The sequence below is a fragment of the Pelmatolapia mariae genome, linkage group LG7 (genome assembly GCF_036321145.2).
Source record: "Pelmatolapia mariae isolate MD_Pm_ZW linkage group LG7, Pm_UMD_F_2, whole genome shotgun sequence".
Taxonomy (NCBI): domain Eukaryota; kingdom Metazoa; phylum Chordata; class Actinopteri; order Cichliformes; family Cichlidae; genus Pelmatolapia; species Pelmatolapia mariae.
Window position 1 is genome coordinate 47,032,309 of NC_086233.1, and position 21,568 is coordinate 47,053,876.

At 39.5% G+C, this 21,568-nt stretch overlaps 1 protein-coding gene across 1 annotated transcript in view; it reads left to right on the forward strand.

Annotated features, from left to right (window-relative positions):
• The window catches only part of nell2a (neural EGFL like 2a), an 81,645-nt gene that overhangs the window by 22,407 nt on the left and 37,670 nt on the right, over positions 1-21,568 (forward strand). The window contains exons 10-12 of the mRNA XM_063479318.1: positions 3,016-3,107; positions 4,638-4,743; positions 5,299-5,427. Coding sequence (XP_063335388.1) covers positions 3,016-3,107; positions 4,638-4,743; positions 5,299-5,427 — 327 coding nt within the window. The remainder of the gene's footprint in view (positions 1-3,015; positions 3,108-4,637; positions 4,744-5,298; positions 5,428-21,568) is intronic.

Consider the following 21,568-nt stretch of genomic DNA (forward strand, 5'->3'; position numbering starts at 1 on the left):
TTTGGTCATTTTCTAAAACAATGCTGTTAGCTTTGTGGCATTTAAAAAACAAGGGTCATAATGTTTGCTTCCTTTTTTTGAAGTAATTTTGTTTGTCTGGATATAAACCAAGTAGAAATGAGCTCGGGGCTTGTGCAGTTTCTGTTTGAGATAATTTTCTCACATGTCACTCTGACCTCTTTCCAAAATATTTGAATCTTTCTGCTCTGCCAGCCTGGAGAAATATAGTGTTTCTTTATCAACTGTGTATTTAGCTTACGGGTGTGGTGCATTTTTTTTTTAAATTATATTGATTTAACTTGGTGGGAGTTACGCATGTTTGCACTGACTAGTTCTTAGTGTATTCACCACCTGCAACACATGCCGATTTCCTCTGCTTAGTTTTCAGCAACCAAATTGTTGTTCCTTGCGTGTAGCTTAAACTGTGAGCTCTCTCATGATAGGATGTAAGCAGATTATAAAATTCTGATGGGCCTTTTTTTAAAGAGCCTTTTGTCCTCATTATTTCAGCTGCTGGTTGTGGGGTCTAGTAAATTAGTTATGATGATGCGATTTTACAATTCAGATTAAATTTGTATCGGAATTCTTCAGAGAACATGCAGATCCCAAATCTTTTCAAGCCGTTTAAGAAGCTCCAAACCAGAATGAAGCATCTGTTCTTCCTGGGGTGAAAAAGTGGTTACCCCTAATTTGGATGATATTGTGACAGATTGTTTGGCTCTTTTAATTATTTTCCCACATCATACTAAATCATTTGTATGATGTCAGAGAATATATACACTGCTCAAAACATTAAAAGAACACTTTATCATCAGAGTATAGCATCAGGTCAGTTAAACCTCTGGGATATTAAACTGGCTAGTTAAGTAGCAGCAGGGTGTGGGGGGGGTTATTAATTAGTTTCAGCTGCTTTGGTGTTAATGAAATTAACAACAGGTGCACCAGAGGTACAACAATTAGACAACCCACAAAACAGGAATGGGTTTACTGTTAGATGCCACTCTGTTGTTTTTGCTAGTTTTTGCAGTTCTGGATCCTACAAATTCTAATTACACATTAATACGTGCCATTGCCAGAAGGTTTGCTGTGTCTCCCGGCAGAGTTACAAGAGCATGGAGTAGATTTCAGGAGATGTGTAGTTACTCGAGGAGAGCTGGACAGGGCCGTAAAAGATCCTTAAACCATTAGCCGGACTGGTATCTGCTCCTGTAGGAACAGGATGAGCACTGCCAGAGCTACAAAATGAGCTCCAGCAGAACACCGGTGTGAATGTCTCTGACCAAACAATCAGAAACTGACTTCATGAGTGTGGCCTGAGTGCCCAACGTCCACTAGTGGGCCCTGTGCTCGCTGCCTGGCATGATGGAGTCCAATTGGCATTTGACATAGAATATCAGAATTTGCAGGTCCACTACTGGCGCTCTGTGCTTTTCACAGATGAACACATGTGCCGGAAATAAAAGGGTCTGGAGAAGCCATGGAGAACATTATGCTGCCTGTAATACAGTTCAGCATGACTGGTTTCCTGGTGGGCCCGTAATGATCTGGGGAGGCATATCCATGGAGGTATGCACAGACCTTTGCTAGGCAGGCTGACCACCATTAATATCAGCACGAAATCCTTGGACCGATGTCAGACGTTCCTGGTGCACAACAATACCCGGCCTCATGTGCTGAGAATATGCAGGGAGTTCCTGGAGGATGAACATTGTCAGACATAGAAGACACACATGCACTTAGGGGCCACACGAATCACTCAGTACTATTCTGAGTTATTCTGGGTTGAAATTTCAGCAAAATGGACTAGCCTGCTGCATCATTTTTTCAATTTGATTTTCAGAGTATCTTTGAATTCAGCCCTCTGTAGGTTGATGATTTTCATTTCCATCAAGTGATGTGGCATCCCCTCCTTCCAAACACATTACCCAGTCCATATGACTATAGATACATGTATACAGCATGATTTTCTTTTTCATATTGAGTGTTACTTTCAGTTTGTCCCTTTATTTTTATTTTTTTTATCAGTATATATCTGAAGAGAGAGTTTTGATCATTAGGTTCGATCTAAGGTTTTACCGATGAATTAATTTACAAATAAAGAACAATAAAGAAAATTCAAATAGAAAGTCATTATTTTCCAATTAATGAGGTTATGAATTCAAAATGAATTATGGGCATCTTGTTTTTCTTTGCATCTGATTGGTAGCTGAAGACATTATTAACTTATTAAGGGCCAATCTGGGAAACCAAAGGCATGTGTGCTGGCTTAACCTATGGATAATATTTTTTAAAGGGACCATGTCCAGTAGATATCCAGGCAAAGACTTACTATTCTATTCTGTGGTCCTTGTTTACAAAAGCAGATACATTTTTAAAAAGCTAATAAAAAATATTTTTGTTTTAACTACAATAGATTACAATAACACCATATTTAAGAAAGTGCCCTCCCTGCTTTGCTCTCTATGGAGATTATTTATCTGCATGTAGCATGAGCCTAGCCGCTCTACCTTATCAATAGAATATGAATACTTATATGCAAAAAAATAAAAAAATAAATAATGAAAATGTATTCAACAGCTGTTCAAACTCAAGCATCATAAGTACTGAGCTGTTATCTGTTTGGAAATGAAAGGTATCATTGTTCGCATCCTCCCATCTCCAAACCCGGCAAATGCAAGTGCTTTGTTGCGTCCTTCATTTGTATTTTTTTACTCACATGTAATTCTATGGTTTTCACACAGTTCAGCTAACATTTCTGCTACTCTTTGGTGATCATTAAATATTGTCTAAATGTCTTACGCCAGCACATTTTTTTGGACCTGCATTAATTAATTAAAAATAGGTCACAGCCATCTAAAAAAGGGAGATGTAGAGTTATTATCTTGTGCAGATGATAAACCAATGCAGATTTTAAAAAGCAATGTGTTTTTATGTGCATATTTGTTTAATATTTGTTCATTGTGCCATTTATTTATTTAATTATTTATTTGTGTGCATTTATGTGTCTGCTAACAGCTGTCTGCTTATTTGGTGGAAGAGAACTGGTGGAAGGAGATCAGAAAGCTGTACGTGACTCTGCTGGCAGGTGCCTGCTGTTTGAATGCAGGGTAAGTCATATCAGCACACACACACACACACACACACACACGCAACCATTTTCATTTAGAAGGCTCTTTAGAACGTCTTTTAGAAAGAGACCCCACATTAACTTATGGAGCTAAACACTTCAAGTCTCCTAATTTCCATGTTGCTCTGCATGACAGCTTACTAAATACTTACGCTGTGTGACCCACTGTGGCAGGATACAATGCCCCATCTTGTGAGTTTGTCCACTTTAGCTCAATTTCATTCATCTGTCTTGTCGCTGTCCTACAAAAAAAAAAAAGAAGAAGGAAAAAAAAAGAAGACCGAATCCCACTGCTCAATTTTACATTTGAAGGCCAAAAGGAGGTGTACCTGTCAGTCAGAGAATGCCACATCTATTCTTCAGTACCAATCATCAGATACCACAGTGGTCCCAAATTAGATTCATTCCCCAATTATTCAAAGTATTTGCTTTTGTCTGCCTGGTGCACCAGATGGGTGGGTTGCTCACTTTTGGGAGTAATTCGCTTGATGACATTATTCCAGGCAGGCCCAATCAATCACAGAAAAATGATTTGAAGTTTTTAATCACCCAGCTCTATCATATCATCCAGCTCCTCCATGAATTCTGCAAAGCTCCATTAGAATCTGCGGTTTCAGACAGCTGCCTGGCTTGCTTGCCCACACCTGGCCCATCTGTAGTCCCAGTTAACTGACTGGCAGTCACAGGCAGATCAAAGAAGTGCTGTCAGTCAGCCCACTGCTGCAGACTTCTGCAGGCATCCCCTGACAGCTGCTTGTCACGTCTCTGATCTTCTGTCTGCCTGCTGGCTGCGAGGGAGGTGGGTTGGGTTGGGGGTGCAAGTTTTGGGTGGTGGGTGGCCAGAAGTAGATGGCAAGGCTTGTTTGGAAAGTTGTTTGGGGACTTTTGGGGGAAGTTCGTTTCAGAACTTTACCTGTGCGTGAGCCGAGATCATGGCATATTATAAGGACGACTTTTTAACCTCCTGATTTAAGGTTATCCTTAGGAAAACATTTGTCCACTAGGAATCAACAGAAGAGGTCTGTTGTTTTTGTCAAACTATCTGTGGCAATCTGGAATCTAAAAGGGCATCAGTTGGAGGTACAAGGATGAGCTCATCACATTGGCCTGCCAAAGGCATGCAGGGAAACAGAACCTCATAATCAGGTTTTACACTCTGACTAAACGCACATGCAGGGATAATCTAGAAGATTGATTCACTGTTAGTGTAATAAACATGCATCATAAATCCTGATGTAAATTGCTGAGGATAACAAGAGAAGAAGAGCGTGCTTTCCCCTTCTTCTTTCCCTTTCCACAGGTAGTTTTTTTTGGGGGGAAAAACTGTGATTGACCAATGAGTAATTGGCTTATAATGAACACAGAGGGAGCAGGGAGAGTGGGGCCATGAAAGAGGAAACACAATGGATGAATAATTACCTCCATAATTACCTCTGGGCCCTTAGGAAATGAAGGGGGCAGAGTTCACCTAAGAAGTTGCTGACAAGGATTTTGCCTCCTCTCTTCACAGGACAGGACCATGCATCGAGTGGTCCCCAGTGAGCCTTGTCCCGAACTCAACTGTCCGGAGTCGGAGCAGATTGCTTTGAGTGGCAGATGCTGTAAAGTCTGCAGAGGTATTGAAGAAGCATGATCTTATACTTCAGAAAACATGCAAGAATTCAGACCTGTTAATGCACGAAACCTCCACACCTTTGGAGCATGTTTATATGCTAACTGTTTGATTTTGACATTTGATTTCAGGTCATTCAGCATGACATTTACACATTTTTTTTTTCAAATGAATTCTCTCTACAAGGTGATTGGGTAGTTTTTCTGTTCTTTTCTGTAAGAAAGATCTCCTTTATTTTAAAATAAATTGCAGCAGTTAAAAAGTGCATGTGACTTCTAGAAAATTGAATTCAAAGTTGTAAAATAACAAGTATGGTCTTTAAATTTTTACCTACTCATTCATAGTGCAGCATAGTTTTCTGTGAAAACTAGATGTAGAGAGCATATTTGAGTGTATTGCCCTGATATACTAGTAAAAACACCACAGTTAAGATACTGCGGAGGGAAAAAAAAGGTGTGGAGCTATGATATAACCTTTCGACTGCCTCTGTATGCCTCTGTCACTCCTCTCCTTTTCTATCCTCTGAGTCTCACCCTTTTCCTCTCCCTGCCTCCCGCAGGTCATGACTTCTGCTCAGAGGGCAACGGCTGCATGGAGAACTCTGACTGTGTGAACCTGGAGGCAGGAGACTGCTGTGTTTGTAAGGATGGCTTCCGCCCACTGCGAGATGATAATGCCTACTGTGAAGGTATAGTATGGTTCTGAATAACAATCTCTGTGTTAAAATTTAGCAACTAGCTGCTCCCAAAAGCAGTGCCCAGACAAAGGCGAAGGTTTTATAGATTTACTGAAAAGCAGAAAACTTGAGTGGGAGAGGGTTTAGAGACAGAGGAGTGAAGAAAGGGTGGTCGGGGTTAGCAGTGTATGTCAGGTGAAAAGCATGATGAGGAGGTAAGTACACTGTAGACTGTCAAATTAAGAATGATCTGCAGAATGGAAAGTTAACATTGGCAACAGAAAGAACATGAGAAACTGGACCTGGAAGTAATGGAGCAGCTAACTCTGGAGGTGATGGTGGGATCTGGCAGGGACTGAGAGGAGAGACAGTTTGATATACGTGGTGAGACAATATTATGTTGTTGTGCCAACCACAGGGGTTTAAGGCTGGAGAGGAATAGCTGTGCACACAGATATGTGTACACAACAGGACCAACAGACTAACAAGAGACGGAAAAGTCTTGGGACAAAGCGCTTTAGAGATGACATTTGCAGCGAGGTGGAAAATGAGGACGTGTTGATCAAAGGATATACTGGATATAAGTCTCTTTATTCTCTCTTACTTTTCTTATTTTTGATGTATTCATTCACTTGTTCAGTGTTCCAAAAGTAATACAGCATTTTTATAATGTTTTATATGAATCATTTTCCTTCCTTTAGACATGCCAACATAATAATAGCCAAGATTTTTCTTTTACTTCTGCAGAGGTCATCTTACAGTCAGTGTGACAGATTATTTTCCAGCTTCCAAAAGAATGTTTATGCTTTTGAGTCTGGAGAATTATAAAACTAACTGTAAGAAATTTGCCTCAGGCCTTTGGTAGATAATCCAGCACAAAGAATCCAAAACATTAGGTCACCATTTCTAAATGTTTATAGTTTTTATTTTACTAAGCAGCAGGTTATTAGTTTCCTAGTTTGACTGAATCTCATTCAAAAGGTTACCCCCCACTCTGTACCCAAAAATGTTTGGAAGCTGTAAATAAAAAGAGAATGCAACTATTTATGCAAATCATTAAAACCACAAATACTTGTCGCATGTAAAATTGTTTTGATGCTGACAACATATGTCAGACTGAGAGAACAAAAGACTAAAAAGATGAAGAAGGCTTCAGCACTGTGAACGACTAATTGGGAAAATAGGTGAACATAGAATAACTTAAAAATAATGTTTCTCAGTCTTAAAATAAGAGAATTTGGGTTTTTCATCCTCAGGTTGCATGATGTTATTAAAGAATTCAGGGAATCTGGAGAAAGTGCTGTACAAGGGACAAGTAGAAACCAGTTCTAAATGGCCATAATCTTTGTGCCCTCAGGTAGCACCGCATTAAAAACAGACTGATTCTCTAGCTGAAGTCACTGCACTGCCTTCAGGAGCAAAAAAACATTGCCATCAAACAGCTACAGCTAATAGTTGCTTGCAAAATCAAAATCATGGACTCTGCCTGCGTTTTGATGCATAAATGGCAGAGAAAGCACTCTGTACAGTATTGATGATAGTGTGAGGTCCATAAATATGAGTAACTTCCCATTGATGCAAATGATGAGGCAGGTTTTGGAGCAACATACTGTATGTTGCCATCAAGATGATGTCTTATTCAAGGACAGCTTTGCTAAACCACATCCTGCATTTCTTTAAACTTTTTGGCCTTGTAATCAAAGACTCTTTGAAAATATTCAGCTTGTTATGAAAAATAGAAAAGAATTAATGGTTCTCATTCTAAAACTCCAATTTTTTTATTTAATGTGTGATGTTTCAAGCACACCTGCTCTTCATCAGACTGTGAAACACAGGGCAGCGGCATCTTATCACCTGTGACAGGTCACATGATTGACCATGATTGATAGCAATAACATCTCATCAGAACCGAACCGTGCCTTGTATAGGACAAACAGTTGATAAATAATCTACAGGTCATGCATATTGTAAATCAGATAAAGGTGCCTCAGCAGACAAAAGCACATTATGAAGAAACAACAACAAAAACTACAAATTAGTTTTTGTAACGAAACCTAGGAGAGTTAAATAATTTGCAAATGACTGCATTCTATTTAAATGTTATACTTTGCTGGTTTTATGCTTAGTTGGTTAAAGTGTCTGTCTTGTAAACAGGAGATCCTGGGTTCAAATCCCAGCAGTGCCTGATTCGTAGTGTTTGTTGTCATTGTTAACAGAAGGTAGATTTCCACAATTTCATGTACAATGACAATAAAGGGCTCTTCTATTCTATTCTGTTCTTTTCTCTCATACAGCCTGGCTTTCATCAGAGTCAGCTTTTTATAATTTTTACCTAAAAAATGGAAACACATGGGAGCATTTTCAAAATATTTTCCCATAAACCCCTTAGTTGAATTCATGGTCTTTTTTTTCACATAATCCTGTTGTGATGGGAAATGTAATCCTCTCATTATCTGTGTCCACATCAACAATAACTGCTTTTCATAATACAATTTGAGACCCTTGTGTTTGTCGTCTTAGTCAGTAGATTAATTTCTGATATAAAAACAAGCTCAGAGTTTGTATGTGTGCATATGTTATTGGTCTCTCTGTTGGCCATCAGATCGCTCATCACTGAGGTCATGTATTACTAAATGCCTGCAATGGTTCACAAGTCTGCTGCCTTTCTGCGCTTTTAAGTCAGACACAATGGGATTAATTATATCAGCGCTCTTCCTTTACACAAAGAGACACTGTTTTCCTTTATTGCCTTTTGAACGCCCCACACTTTTAAATTGCCCGATTGAAAAACATTGTCTCCACCTCATTGAGCAGGTCATTTTATGTTGATGGGGAAGCTATGAAAAACCTGCTCACAGAGTTCAAACGTTCACCCTAGAAATTGATGGCGCTTCAGATGAATTTCTCATCTGCCATCTTGGTGGAATCTTACCAGATGCGTCATTAAAAAATGATAACTTTATCATCTCCAATGCTATCCTGTACTAAAAAATGTAGCAAACATCATGTAATAACTGCTACCCCTGTGTATCTCTGGCATTAATGAGCAAACAGGGTATCAAAGTTATTTAGATTCATCTGCTTTTGACCCCGACAGCTGCCCTGTCAATATTCAGCCTTCTTGATCTTTCTTTTTTTTATTGTGTCTGTGCAGTTTTAGACCCTCAGTCCGTGAGTTCATGCCTACAGTCATCGCTCTCTCTCTAATGTAATCAAGATGTGGCTCAAGTGTCACATAAGAAGACAGGCTTCTTATATTATTTTATTTTTTTTAATTGTAACCAGGGTGTTAAATGATTGAGTAGTAGTACTTCACAGCTTCAGTGGATCGCACATTAATTTAGTGGTATGAGCAGTTGTCCAGGTAATTAGTCAGAGGGAATCTGCATAATTACAGATACTATCTGACTTAAGTTAATGAGGAGTAATGCTGTGGGTTGCAGGTTGTAATCAAATAGTAAATGCAACCCTCATCCACCATAGCAGTGTATCTCCATGATGTCCTTGAAAACAACATTCAGGCAATGGTGGACAATAACGAACATTAACGGCAGCGCTGTTGCTGAGCTGGAACCGGTGTCACAAAAGGTAAGTGTAAACAAATGTGCAACAGGAATAATTTAGCACAGTGCTAAATAATTTGTTTTCTTAAACATTATTGCTGTTGTGTGTTTGTTTACACTTACCCAGTAATAAATCCCACAGTGGTGGAGGTACTTGTTACTTACTAAACATTAGTTATAGAATATGAAACATTGTACAACTTCTCAACAGGAGAAAATTTTAAAATGCTATACCTAAACCATTACCTTGAAAATATTGCTTATATTGTACGCAGTACACCAGCAAGATTGTGAGTATGAGTCAGACTGAAGCAAAGGATTTTGTATAATAACAAGTAGACTGAATTTAAACTTTCTGTTGAATTAGTTACATTAAACTTATCTAAACCCCCGTTTTGAAGGCTCATGTTGAGCTTTTTGGTTGCCTTCATATTTGTATTTTTTAAGTAGACGTTCCAAGTGAGGAGTGGATCTGGTTGATAGACACTGCACAGCAGCATGGTAGTGAAATGCCATTTACCAGGTAGCTGTGCTGTAAAGCATAGCCTTCTTTATTGGCTAATTTACTCCAAATGGGACCATAATTTATAAAACTGACTATTGTGCACACAAGAAATATGTGAAGAAACAATATTATAAAAGCAGGAAAATTCTTGTAAGCATACAGAGGTGTTAGTGTTATAGGCATAGAATATCTGCGCTGACCATCTTAAGACTTTGAATTGAAGGAAACTGGGCTTCCTTTTAGGTCCATGAACGGGTTTCACCTCTCATCTGAGGGACTTCTTCAGTTCTAAGAAGCCCCTCAGATCATGCGACCCTTACGACTCACATGATAACAGGGTGGGTCAACCGCTCTCAGGGCCACCTCAAGTGACAACCCTCCACTGGAGGTTAAATACCTGCTATTCCCCATCAGCTTTTAGAATCAGCTTTTAGAACTGAAGAACCCTCACGGATAAGAGAGAATATACGGAAAAAACTCTACGGATAAGAGTTTATGATCCTAAAACGAAGCTCAGTTGGCTTCAGTTCAAGCATTTAAGACTACCATAACGTGGCTGACTGACTGTGATATTTACTGACCATTTGCTGTTAGCTTTCTTCATGGTATGTTAGGTCTCCTGCTAGCAAACAGTCCACCACAGGTAATGTAGTGAGTTGTAAACACAGACCAAAATAAAATTGAATTGGATCGATCATGTCTGCTGTCACTGATACTCGGCCTAGCATTTCAAGTTCGGATCAGATCGATGTCCCATCCGAATAACTGATCAGTGCATCTTTTATACAGAGTATTCAATGTAACAACAAAGTATCACCTATAAAAGCACAACATTAAGTTCTTATACGATGCACAATACATTACTATACATAAATAAATCTGGGAAGTATACACATGCAGTGTAAATATCCCAGCAGGTCTTTAATTCATTTCAATTCAATTGAATTTTATTTATGTAGTGCTAAATCACAACAACAGTTACCTTAAGGTGTTTTACCTTAATTCAAGAGTACAGCTGCTAGCTCGCTACACAACAGATGTAGTTACAGATATTTATAATTAGTGATTGTTTTTAGGAAGGAAATACAAGAAATATCCCATTTTCCTAAAAATATATCCAACAAGATAACCAGCGTAACAGTGTCACTTAAGCTGAAACAGCTGCAGTATTGTAGTAGTGTGAATTGAAAGACTCAAAAAACATGTTAAAAGTTTGCAGCTTGATTCCTTTTGCTCTTTAGTGATCGCAAGTTTATCACACAAGCTCCTTGAACGTTTTCAGCAGTTCATTCTTGTAGAAATAAGGATGTAGCCACCCATGTCATTACCAGTGTAAAAGTGAGTGCAAGCAGACAGACCTGTGCCTCCAACATCAACACTTCAGGCCCCAAGTATTCATCTCCATTCATCTCGAGAGCAGGCTGACTCTTGCTATGAAATTGGATGGCCGTGATTGTGGTTAGTTTTTGCATCATGCATCATGCAGCATTTGATGATGGAGTTCTCTCAAAAGCAATTGATTTTTTCTTCATCTGTCTCTGTACACAGTATATGATTGTGTGTGTGTGTGTGTGTGTGTGTGTGTGTGTGTGTGTGTGTGTGTGTGTGTGTGTGTGTGTGTGTGTGTGATGCTCAGTTCAACAAAAGAATGTTAGTGTTCATGCACCATTTTGTGGCTGCAATGAGATGTAAAGAAAGATGAATGAAACCACCTGCTTTCAATTCTTAATGAGCTTCAATGCAGCAACACTTGTAGGGGGGATTATAATTCAAACTTTAAGGCAATTATTGTATTGAACAAAGTTGGGAGATTAAAAAACATAAAAGAAGGAAAAGCATGGGTACACAGCATACAAGACTTTATGTATATGTACACATACGCATATTTTTTGGTTATGTCAAACATAACGCCAAAGATCACTAAAAGCAGAGGCAGATACTAGCTCTTTAAAACATTCCTAGGTCAGAGATGCGCTCAAAATAGCCGATGAGATCACTTCTGTGTAAATTTTTCATAGAAACAGCAGTAGGGAAAACTCAGGGGGATACTAGCCCTGCCTTTGTGTAAGTCTGTGTGGGTGTGTGTGAAGTTGCATGTATGTGTGTGTGTTTCTCTGTGTGTTTGAGTGCTGAGTTCCCCAACAGAAAAAGAGCCCAGTTTTCTCTCCATCCTATTCTCACAGAGCAGTCAGGCTGAAGGCCTATTTTGCTACATGCGTGCATGTGTTTAGGACAGAATTAGACAGAGGGGCGAGCAGTGGAGAAGTGACAGACTGTGTGATTGTCTCTAAATTGAACAATCAGTATAGTTCAACGTGTTGAGATAATACCATTATTCATCTCAGCATTGTAGAGGACTGCAGGCAGAGAGACATCTCCTATTGTTGTCTGCTTTTTGAAATGCCCTACTTTAGAAATTCACTGTCAGAATTGTGCAAAAATAAGAGCTGTTTGATTTTTTTTGTTGCAATCATATGGGAAATGTGAAACACGGAATGATATTGTGTGAAATGAAGAAGTGGAGTATGCAACGGGCCTTTGATGCATACAATATCACAGATTGTGGCGTTTTATTAACTCACTTTACTCGCTTTACGTGCAGACACAGCCTCATTATTGAATTAATCATGATTTAATGAACCGCATTAAGACAAAAGCACCTCCAGTGTTAAATAGTACAACAAGAAGTGAGGTAACTATATAAGCGTTATGGGGTCATTTGATCCAAATTAAAAGTAAAACACCCAACATGAAAGGTATCTAACCATGAAGATATCAGCCTCTAAGATTTCTGTCTCTACTGCAGCACGGTGCTGGAGAATGGAATTTAACTGGGAATGCTTACGACACGGAAAACCTACAGAAGTATCGGAATAGCAGTAGTCTGTGTTTCATTATAAACAAATCAACAAAACTAGTGACGTGTTTGCCTCAATGCTTCTGAGTGTCTGGCTTGTCTGTTTTTTGAGCCTGAATTTGTTCTTTAGATAAATGTAACGGATATTTAAAATAGAGGCAAATTCCTAAAACAGCTGTGCATTGAAGTAAACTCAATCTGGAGTGCACTTGCTTGGGACTCCTATAATCTGTGCATTATTACATATTTGCTGTGATAATGATTGTTTATCTTAGAAGGATGATGTAGAGCAAAAGGATGATGCATTGTAAGAGTGGGACATGTTGACTACTGATGTGGAATTAGAGCAGTAATAATAGTAATAATATAGATATATAAGCCAGGATTTAGGTTCACAGGCAATAGGTGTGGAGTTGTTCCCCTAGCTATCTGTTTGTTTGTTCTTGTGATATTTTGGACACTAAGTACAATACAACTTTACAGCTAGAGGAAAAAAAAACAAGAGAAACAATAGCCTGGAAGATAACATTTGAATACATTATATGTGATATTTGGGTGAATTGGTCCTTAAATGCACACAGGATACAGCATATATGAAAACAAGCATGTCAACACATAAACATAAACACATAAACGGGGAAATATAACAACTGTATATAAAAGATGGACATACCGAGAGGAAAATTAACAGTTTCTAAATTTCATGGTAATTTAATTTTAATGCAAAGAGACAAACAAAAATCCAGAAAAAACACATTACATAAAGGTTCTAAATTTCATTGACTGTCAAAAAGTATTTTATCCCCTACAACCACAGAATTCGGACTCCCACAGACTGTCTACAAGTACTCAATCAATTACAGATAATCCGGATCTCAACTCATACGTATAGAGAACACCCATCCACAGAACCAATTTCTCCCATTCATTTGCAATTACTTGGAAATGAAAGAAATATAAAGTGAACAACAATCGCACTCAGTCTGGAGTGCCGTGTAAGAACTTGCCTCATGGAGTGAGGATGATCATGAGAAAGGTGGGGGATGTGCCCAAAACTACTCGGGAGGAGCTGGGTAATGATCTGAAGCCAGTTGAGACATCAGTCACCAAGAACACCGTTAATAACAACACTATATTGTAATGGAATGAAATCTTTCAGCACCCACACGGTCCTCATACTCCTTATACTCCACAAGTACAGAGAAGACTTTGGAGAAAGTCCTGTGGGCAGATGAGACCGCAATCAAGCCCTTTGGCGTCAACTCGACCCGCCGTGTTTGGAGGAAGAGAAATGCTCATTTGGAGCCAAGAAACATCAACCCCACAGTCAAGCACAGAGGTGGAAACATTATGCTTTCGGGCTGTTTTTCTGCTAATGGTACAGGATGACTTCACCACATTGAGGTGATAACGGTTTGGGCCACGTACCATAAAATTTTAGACGAGAACCACTGTGTACAAACCTGGTGATCAACTACAAGAAACCGCTGTACTTGACAACAAAGGTTTAATTACTAAGTCACGTTTTGTTTATTAATCACCTAATTATTCCACTCAATGACATGCAAATCAATTGATAACTTTTATGTGATGTGCTTTTTTTCTGGATTTCTGGTTGATATTCTGTCTCTCTCCATAATGAAACCACAAATGAAAATTCAACACATCTCGTTTATTTGCGAGCGAGCAGTCTTACAAATTCAGCAGAGAATCGTATAACTATTTCCCCCCACTGTAAATGACAAAGTGAAGTTACTGTGGAAGCACCTTAATCGCGCACTCTCTCTAATTGCCACCCCACAACAATGGTTGCAAAAAGAAGTCCAACTGTATCGAAGTCTATGAGAGAAGGAACCTACTTCTAAACTGATTTATGAGCGCAGTAAACATTTCCCCGATGAGTTTATGGTCTCCATCAATAATTTGAAATCTGATGTAGTACAATATGATGTTTGTTTTGTAAATGATGCTCTCCATTGTTTCAAAACAATAAAGATGATAAAGCAGGGTATGATTTAGTGCATGGCTAGCCTGTGATTGATTGTCCTCCGTTTCTCAGTCAGATTCACCATTTCAAAGATGGCAGCAGTCGGTTTGCTGTCGACAAGCAAAGCGTTGATGTTACCATTTAGCTCGTGATAATTTTATATTTTTTTGTTAAGAATATTAAAATCAGCAAGGAAAACAAAATTGCACATAACATGTCCTAATGCATATTTTTTAAAAATGATGAAGCAACGACAGGATAATGAGACTGTTGGGCAGAGAACAAAAGCAAGAATTTTAATAAATGATTAAAAAGGACTGGACCACTTGCACACAGAATGTGTTATCACCCATAAGCCATGATTGTGTGTGTGTATGTGTGCGCAAAGTCGAAGTACACCTTGTGTTTGTGCGCAGACCAATCCCATTGCTGCAGCTGTCTTTTAAATGTCACAAGGTGGCAGCAGGCTAATTGGCACTGACTGAAGAGCACAGCCCGCTCCAAAACCCAATCACTGCTGGGATGAGCCCTGAGCCTTTGGGCTCCCCACCTGCTAGGGCCCTGACCCCCACACACTTTGATGAATGGCACACATGCACACGCAGGGAAACATATACACACCCTGACTGGTCATGTGTGTTTACCTCTGTGACCCTGCCGAAATGTCACCCACAACAGACGGTACCACCATCACTGAGATAGTTCCCTCCTGTGTAAATAACAGTATCTCAACAAACTCACCCACTACCCTTTAAATGTCACATGGGAGATCACTCCTCTGTGGTTCTTTTCCAGATGGGATCACACTCAGCTCTACTTTTTATCAGTGCGTTACGGTTACTTTGATTTCAGTGAAGAGTCAAAATATTTAAAATTGGGGCTGTTAGAGTAGAGGGAACACTTTTAAAGCTGAGTAACCACTCCAAGCTATTTTCATGCATCCCACTAAGTAATTACTAGGTACTGTATGCATATTTTAAAAGTAAGTCAATAAACTGCCACATCTTAGAATAACTTTAGAGTTCCCTATTCCAGATAAAATCAAAACTATTCTACAAAGATCCTCATGTAGCTCTCGATACAACCAAAAGGCAACCTAAGCTCTGCATTGAAATGCAAAACCCAGGAAAAAAGCAAAACTCAGTATGCAGCAACACATGTTTCAAGACTAAGCATGATCTTCCGATCAGCCTTCCAGAGAGCTCTGATAGCTGTTAATGCTCCTTTGTTAGTGATTGTTTAGACCTCTAGCCTGCAGGCTACAAATAGTCACAGACTGACGCGTGATGGATGATGATGCTCGATCGATTTACGCATGGTTGAAAACACTTCCCAGATTAATGACAGCCCTGATGGAGACCAAAGCCCCATTCAGGCTTGCCGCACATAAACAGGGCAGTTTTGTCCATGACATTCACTTGAGTCATTCCAAATTGAAGTGAGTAACGTGCGTGTTTAAAACAACTTTATAGACACACACCTACGTGCACTTCAAGCCTGTTAGATGCTTGCAGGTTCGAGGACTGTTGCAAAATTGGATGAATCTTTATTCCCAGGTGGAAATTCTAAGTTGCTGTTGAATGATGTAGACTGTGTCCATAAACTGACAAGAGAACAAAAACACATGGTCTAACACACACACCTTCTGGCAGCTCTACGAGGCTCTTCCCAAACAGGTAGGCTTCTAAGTGTTTACAGTGATTGATTACAGTGTGTCTGATATTTAGACGACTGCACTCTCAGAATGATTTATACTCTTGTTGCCTCCTAATGGTATTCTCTCCACTCAGTCTTCTTAATTGGCTCCCGCTCCTACCCAAATTGACAGTGACGTTTTGCATATTTGTTTTGGGTGTTTTCAGGCCTGCTTGTTTAGGAGTGATTGTCCAAATTGGCAAGTTGAAAATGTGCTGAAAACAGTTTTCTGCTGATCTGTAGTTCATCTTTAGGTACCGGCTCAGAAACGAATCATCTTTGTTCCATTTCCAAGAAATGCATTTGACTGTTGTTCTTTCTCACTCTGATTTCCCTACGGGTGGAAATGAAAGCAAGTAATTGTCCCTAAAGATTGGAAAAGTTAAAAACCAGACAGATTTATAAGCACCTCACTTCAGTGTTTCAAAAAAGTACTTTATTTCGAGTAAATTAGTTTCTTGAGTAGTTTTTCCCAGGCTCACCTTCCAATACAACTTGCAGCATCACAATGCACAGAGACTCCCCCCACACTAAAACGGGCCTTTTATAACATTCTCCAACGCATTCATCCGTCCACGAGGAACCGAGGCCAACAGTGGAGGTAATCTGCTGAGTGGAACACAGATTGGCCAGCAGGGACAGCTTGTTGTCTATAGCGGTCTTTCTTTTCACTGTAGTACATTTGAAAGGAACTGGCTACTGAGAAATATCAGACAACATCTTGGCAAGCCTGGCTCCTCTTATTGGAAACCATCTGCGTGAGTAAGTGAGCTGGTTAGAGGAAGGAATGAACAGATGAAAAACACAAAAAAGAAAGAGAAAGAGTGGGAGAGGAAAAGAGTTCCTAGTGGAGTGGGACAGAAATGGGGTTCCTTTGTTGGATGTCCAAAGGAAATAGCATTGTTATCTCCCTATTCCTACATCTTGATTATACTGCAGTTTGAAGCACAGATAGTGACGGTAATCCCTATTAAAAACTACATGCTATGCAAGTGAGCAGGGATAAGTTGCTATTTCCTATTTACAAACTGTGGTTGTGCTATCACTTAGCAGTAGAGGGAATATTTAAATGTCAACACAACAGCACTTAGTAAGCAGGTTTGTGGTATCATTATGCAAATGAAAGTTGCATTGGAATGCATTTATATTTATATAAACATATATAAAGTTTGGGTACACAGGCATCATCTTTTATGAGATAGTAGTTGCATTTTGAAAAGTCAATCACTCATCCCAGCATTTCTCATCAACCACGTGCACTTTAGTCACACCCCCTTCACACACACCTTCACATCATGACATTAGACTCTACTAGAGTAGCTTTGCATGATTCACAGTTCAAAAATAATCTACATTTATCTTATAGTGAGCTTTGGTGCAGCCCCTTAGTTTATTGATCATCTGAAACAAGCTTTTTTTTTTAGCTCCTTTTAAGCCATCTTTTTTTCCTAATTGGCTGCCTCTCACAAACAAAAAGTTTGAGCAGCAGACCCAGAGTGCTGTGTCTGTGGTGACTGTATAAAACACATCTTCTCTTTAAGCCATCATATATTGTCGATCGAACAGTAAAGAAGAAGCTCTCTGAAACCAAATGCTTACACATGTCTGCAGCTTCAGCTTACAGCCGTTACTTACATCCTTAAGTCATTATTTTGAATTTTGGTGATGCATAATATATATAATAAATATTGTAACAGTATATATACATACCCTTCAATCAGGGTGATTTTGCTGCTTTTTGCTGGCACAAATATTACTCAAAAAACATTTTGTATCTTTTTAATGTTCATATTTTCCTAAATAAATGAAGTGACTTGTACATTATCTCATTGTGTGGCAGCAGGAAGTAAAAGACACATCCTTCTCTAAGCATGGGAGATATGTTTCTTGTCTAGATAATGCAAAGCTATTCCTTCTCCTCAGATATGACTATGATTGATTCAGTTGTTATGCATGAATATACAAAGATGAAAAAAAAAGAAAGAAAGCACAGCCACTTTCGAGCCATCAGTCGCTGTGTGGCAACAGATTGACCCCGAGCACTCCGTTCAGTGATAAAGGCTGCAGCTGACTCCTGGCCAACCTTCTTTGCCTAGTGCATCACGTATGTCCATGTGACAAGCCAATCAAGAAAATGGAGTGCATTAATGGAGATGGAGATGGTTTCTCTCCCCCACGCAGTCACACTGTGCCCCTCATCATCTCACCCCCTAACATATTGTTTTAACATACGTAACTGCTGTCACCAGGGGCAGGATGGATGGTTATACTTAATAGGCTCTAAATCAAAGCTGCACTATGGATGGCCAATCAGAAAGTGGGAAGCTGTCACCAGATCCGTGCTCAAGGTTACTGCTGCAATAGTGAACACACTGAATTTTTCTCCCACTGCCTCTTCAGTTAATACCTTTTGGTGCCTTCTCTCCAGTTCTGTTTCTCTGCCATCTAAAGTCTCAATTGTTCACTCTCTAAGACACACTACACCATTTCACAACTTTTTTTTTAAAACCTTCTCACTCTGTATGCTTATTCTACAGGTTTACCTGCCCTTTTTTTCCAACCATCTTCTTTATCTCTCTCACTTCTCAATCTCAGTTGTTCGCTCTTTGTCCCTATCTGTCTCATCTCATCGGCTCTGCATTATAGCTTCTTGTACCTTTGTTTCTAATCCAGTTCTTCTACTAACCTGCCCTTTTATCTGCACCTTCTCTTTTGCTTTCCATTTTCTTCCTGCCTTCATCACTTCCCTTTGTTTTCCTTTTTCTTTCAGAGCTAGTAAAGGTTTGGCCTCCATCCATATAGTGAAGGACGCATGCACCTTCATAGGTGGTTTGTGATTGTCTTCTTGCTTTATTTATCCGTGAAGCCTCTGAATAGCTTAAGGCAGCAAGTATTGATGGAACTGTGAAAGGAAGAACACCAAGTAAATGTGAATGCGACAGTTGTAGGCAGGTGTTGAGCTCTTATTTTGCTGGGTGGTGGGTGGTGGGCGGTGCGCTACCCAAGGACACGCAAGCTGAGTGAATGCCAATGCAAATCTATTGAAATTCAATTTGAAGTGCTCTTCGCTACAGCATCTGGCACAGAACATATTCAGCGGTTTTGTATCCTTTTGCTCACTTATAGACACTGAATACACAGAATTAGTAATAAATTGGTAATGTCAAGAACTATAGAACTTGTCTCTCATAAATTGTTTTCAATTGACCTGTATTGTCAGTAGAAATAAAGCCCTGATGGATGTAACATGGCTGAGTTTGTTCAGTTTGACTGAATTGCATTTGATTGCATCACATTATCTAGATTATTTTGTTTACCCTGGCAGTATTTTGCATCTTCTGTCTGAAGGTTTGGCATGCAGTTTAGAACCCAGGAATAGCTGTTGCCTTAGCAACAGCTAATATGGATCCAAAATTGGAATCATGAGAGTGAGAAGGAAAAACAAAGGACAATCTAATAAATTATGATCTTGAAGCTGCACTAGCAAAGTTTCTTCTATTAATTATCATGAAGCATAAAGCCGCCAAAAACAAAGCCACGGCATTGGTTAATGAAGTTGTCATGGTAACATGTTAGGGAATAATTGTTTACACATCCAACTAAGACAGAGTAGCTAGAGTTCCAGAGAGCTGAATGGATGAATCAGTGCTTTCTATTTAGATAAATGGCTGACAAATAAAAGCTTGGACGTCATCTTCCAAGATAGCCAGCTGACTGCGGTCATAAAAAATAACAACAGCTTTAAGTCAACCTAAATCAAAACTAGCTCTCAAGTTGTCATACTCTACCCCATACACACAAACATTTGTGTGTAAATGATGATCAGTGGAATGATTGTTTTTAATTCCTTATGGAAAAATTTATCTTCTTAAATTATGTCAGTATATGCTATTGCTCTCATGAGAAAATATCTTCCAAACGCTAAAAAGCTTTTTCTTCTTGGAATAACAGATCCCCAAGGCTAAAGTGGTCTTTGTGTTACTGACCATATGATAGAGTAAGACTTGGATGTCCTAATCCCACAGTGATACTTCTGAGCAGCTTTTTAAAGGAATCTCCTCCACCCAGGGGTAGTCTTAGACACATGCACTATTAAACGTCTATGTCTACTGTTGCATTTCAGTTTTGAAAAAAAAAAACCACCTAATAATCCTGTTGCACTGGTTATGATGAATTACATAATACTGATCTGGCCAGGGGGTGTTAATCAGTTTCAGCTGCTTTTGTATTAATGAGATGAACAAAAGGTGCACCAGAGGTGCAATAATGAGATACCCCCCAAAACGGGAATGGTTTACAGGTGGAGACCACTGACATTTTTCCCCTCCTCATCTTTTCTGACTGTTTTTTTTTTTTTTAACTCGTTTTTGGAGTTGGCTAGGGTCAGTGTCACTTCTGGCTGCATGAAGTGATGCCTGGAGCCTACAGATTTGCACAGGTAGTCCAGAGTATCCTCCAGGATGGCATATCAGTACATGCCATTGTCAGAAGGTTTGCTGTGTCATCCAGCACAGTCTCAGGAGGATACAGGAGATTTCAGGAGACAAGCTATTACTCTAGGAGAGCTGGACAGGGCTGTAGAGGGTCCATAGAATACCACAATTGGCAGGTCCACCACTGGTGCCCTGTGCTTATCACAGGTGAAAGCAGGTTCACCCTGAGCACGTGTGACATACCATGGAGCCATGTTATGCTGCCTGTAACATCATTTAGCATGACCAGTTGGGTTGTGGGTCTAAGATGATCTGGGGAGGCATAGCCAAGACCTTAAAAGTCTAGGCAAAAGCACCTGACTGCCATTAGGTATTGGGATGTAATCCTTGGACCCAACGCTGCTCACGGGAGTATATACAGAAGGCAGGAACTGATACCCATTACTGCAGCGGTGGGCAACTCCAGGCCTTGAGGGCAGGTGTCCTGCAGGTTTTAGATCTCACCCTGGTACAGCACACCTGAATCAAATGATTAGTTGTTTACCAGGCCTCTGGAGAACTTCAAGACATATTAAGGAGGTCATTTAGCCATTTGAATCAGCTGTGTTGGATCAAGGACACATCTAAAATCTGTAGGACACTGGCCCTCGAGGCCTGGAGTTCCCCATCCCTGAATTACTGGTTCCCATGCTTGCCTGACCTAAATCCAATTGTTCACATCTGGGACATTATGAAGTTGCACCTCAGGCTGTCCAGGAGCTCAATGATGCCCTGGTCTACATTTTGGAGGAGATCCCCCAGAACACAATCCGCTGTCTCATTAAGAGCATTCATACAAGTACAAAGTTGATATTTAACACTAACACATTACCCCTCCATATCAGTGGATCAGTACATATCCAGCATGACCCACCCCCCATTGAGACATGCTGTATTTTAAAGAGTTCATTTAATTTTATAATTGCATAGGTAATAAAAATCATGCAGTCATGAGTTGCAGTGAAAAAGCGTAACTCTAACCTTTTTTTGAGACTAGAAAATAGAGAGACATAGCAAAATGGCAAATATATATTCACTAAATAAACAAGACAAACATAAATGCAAATAATATGT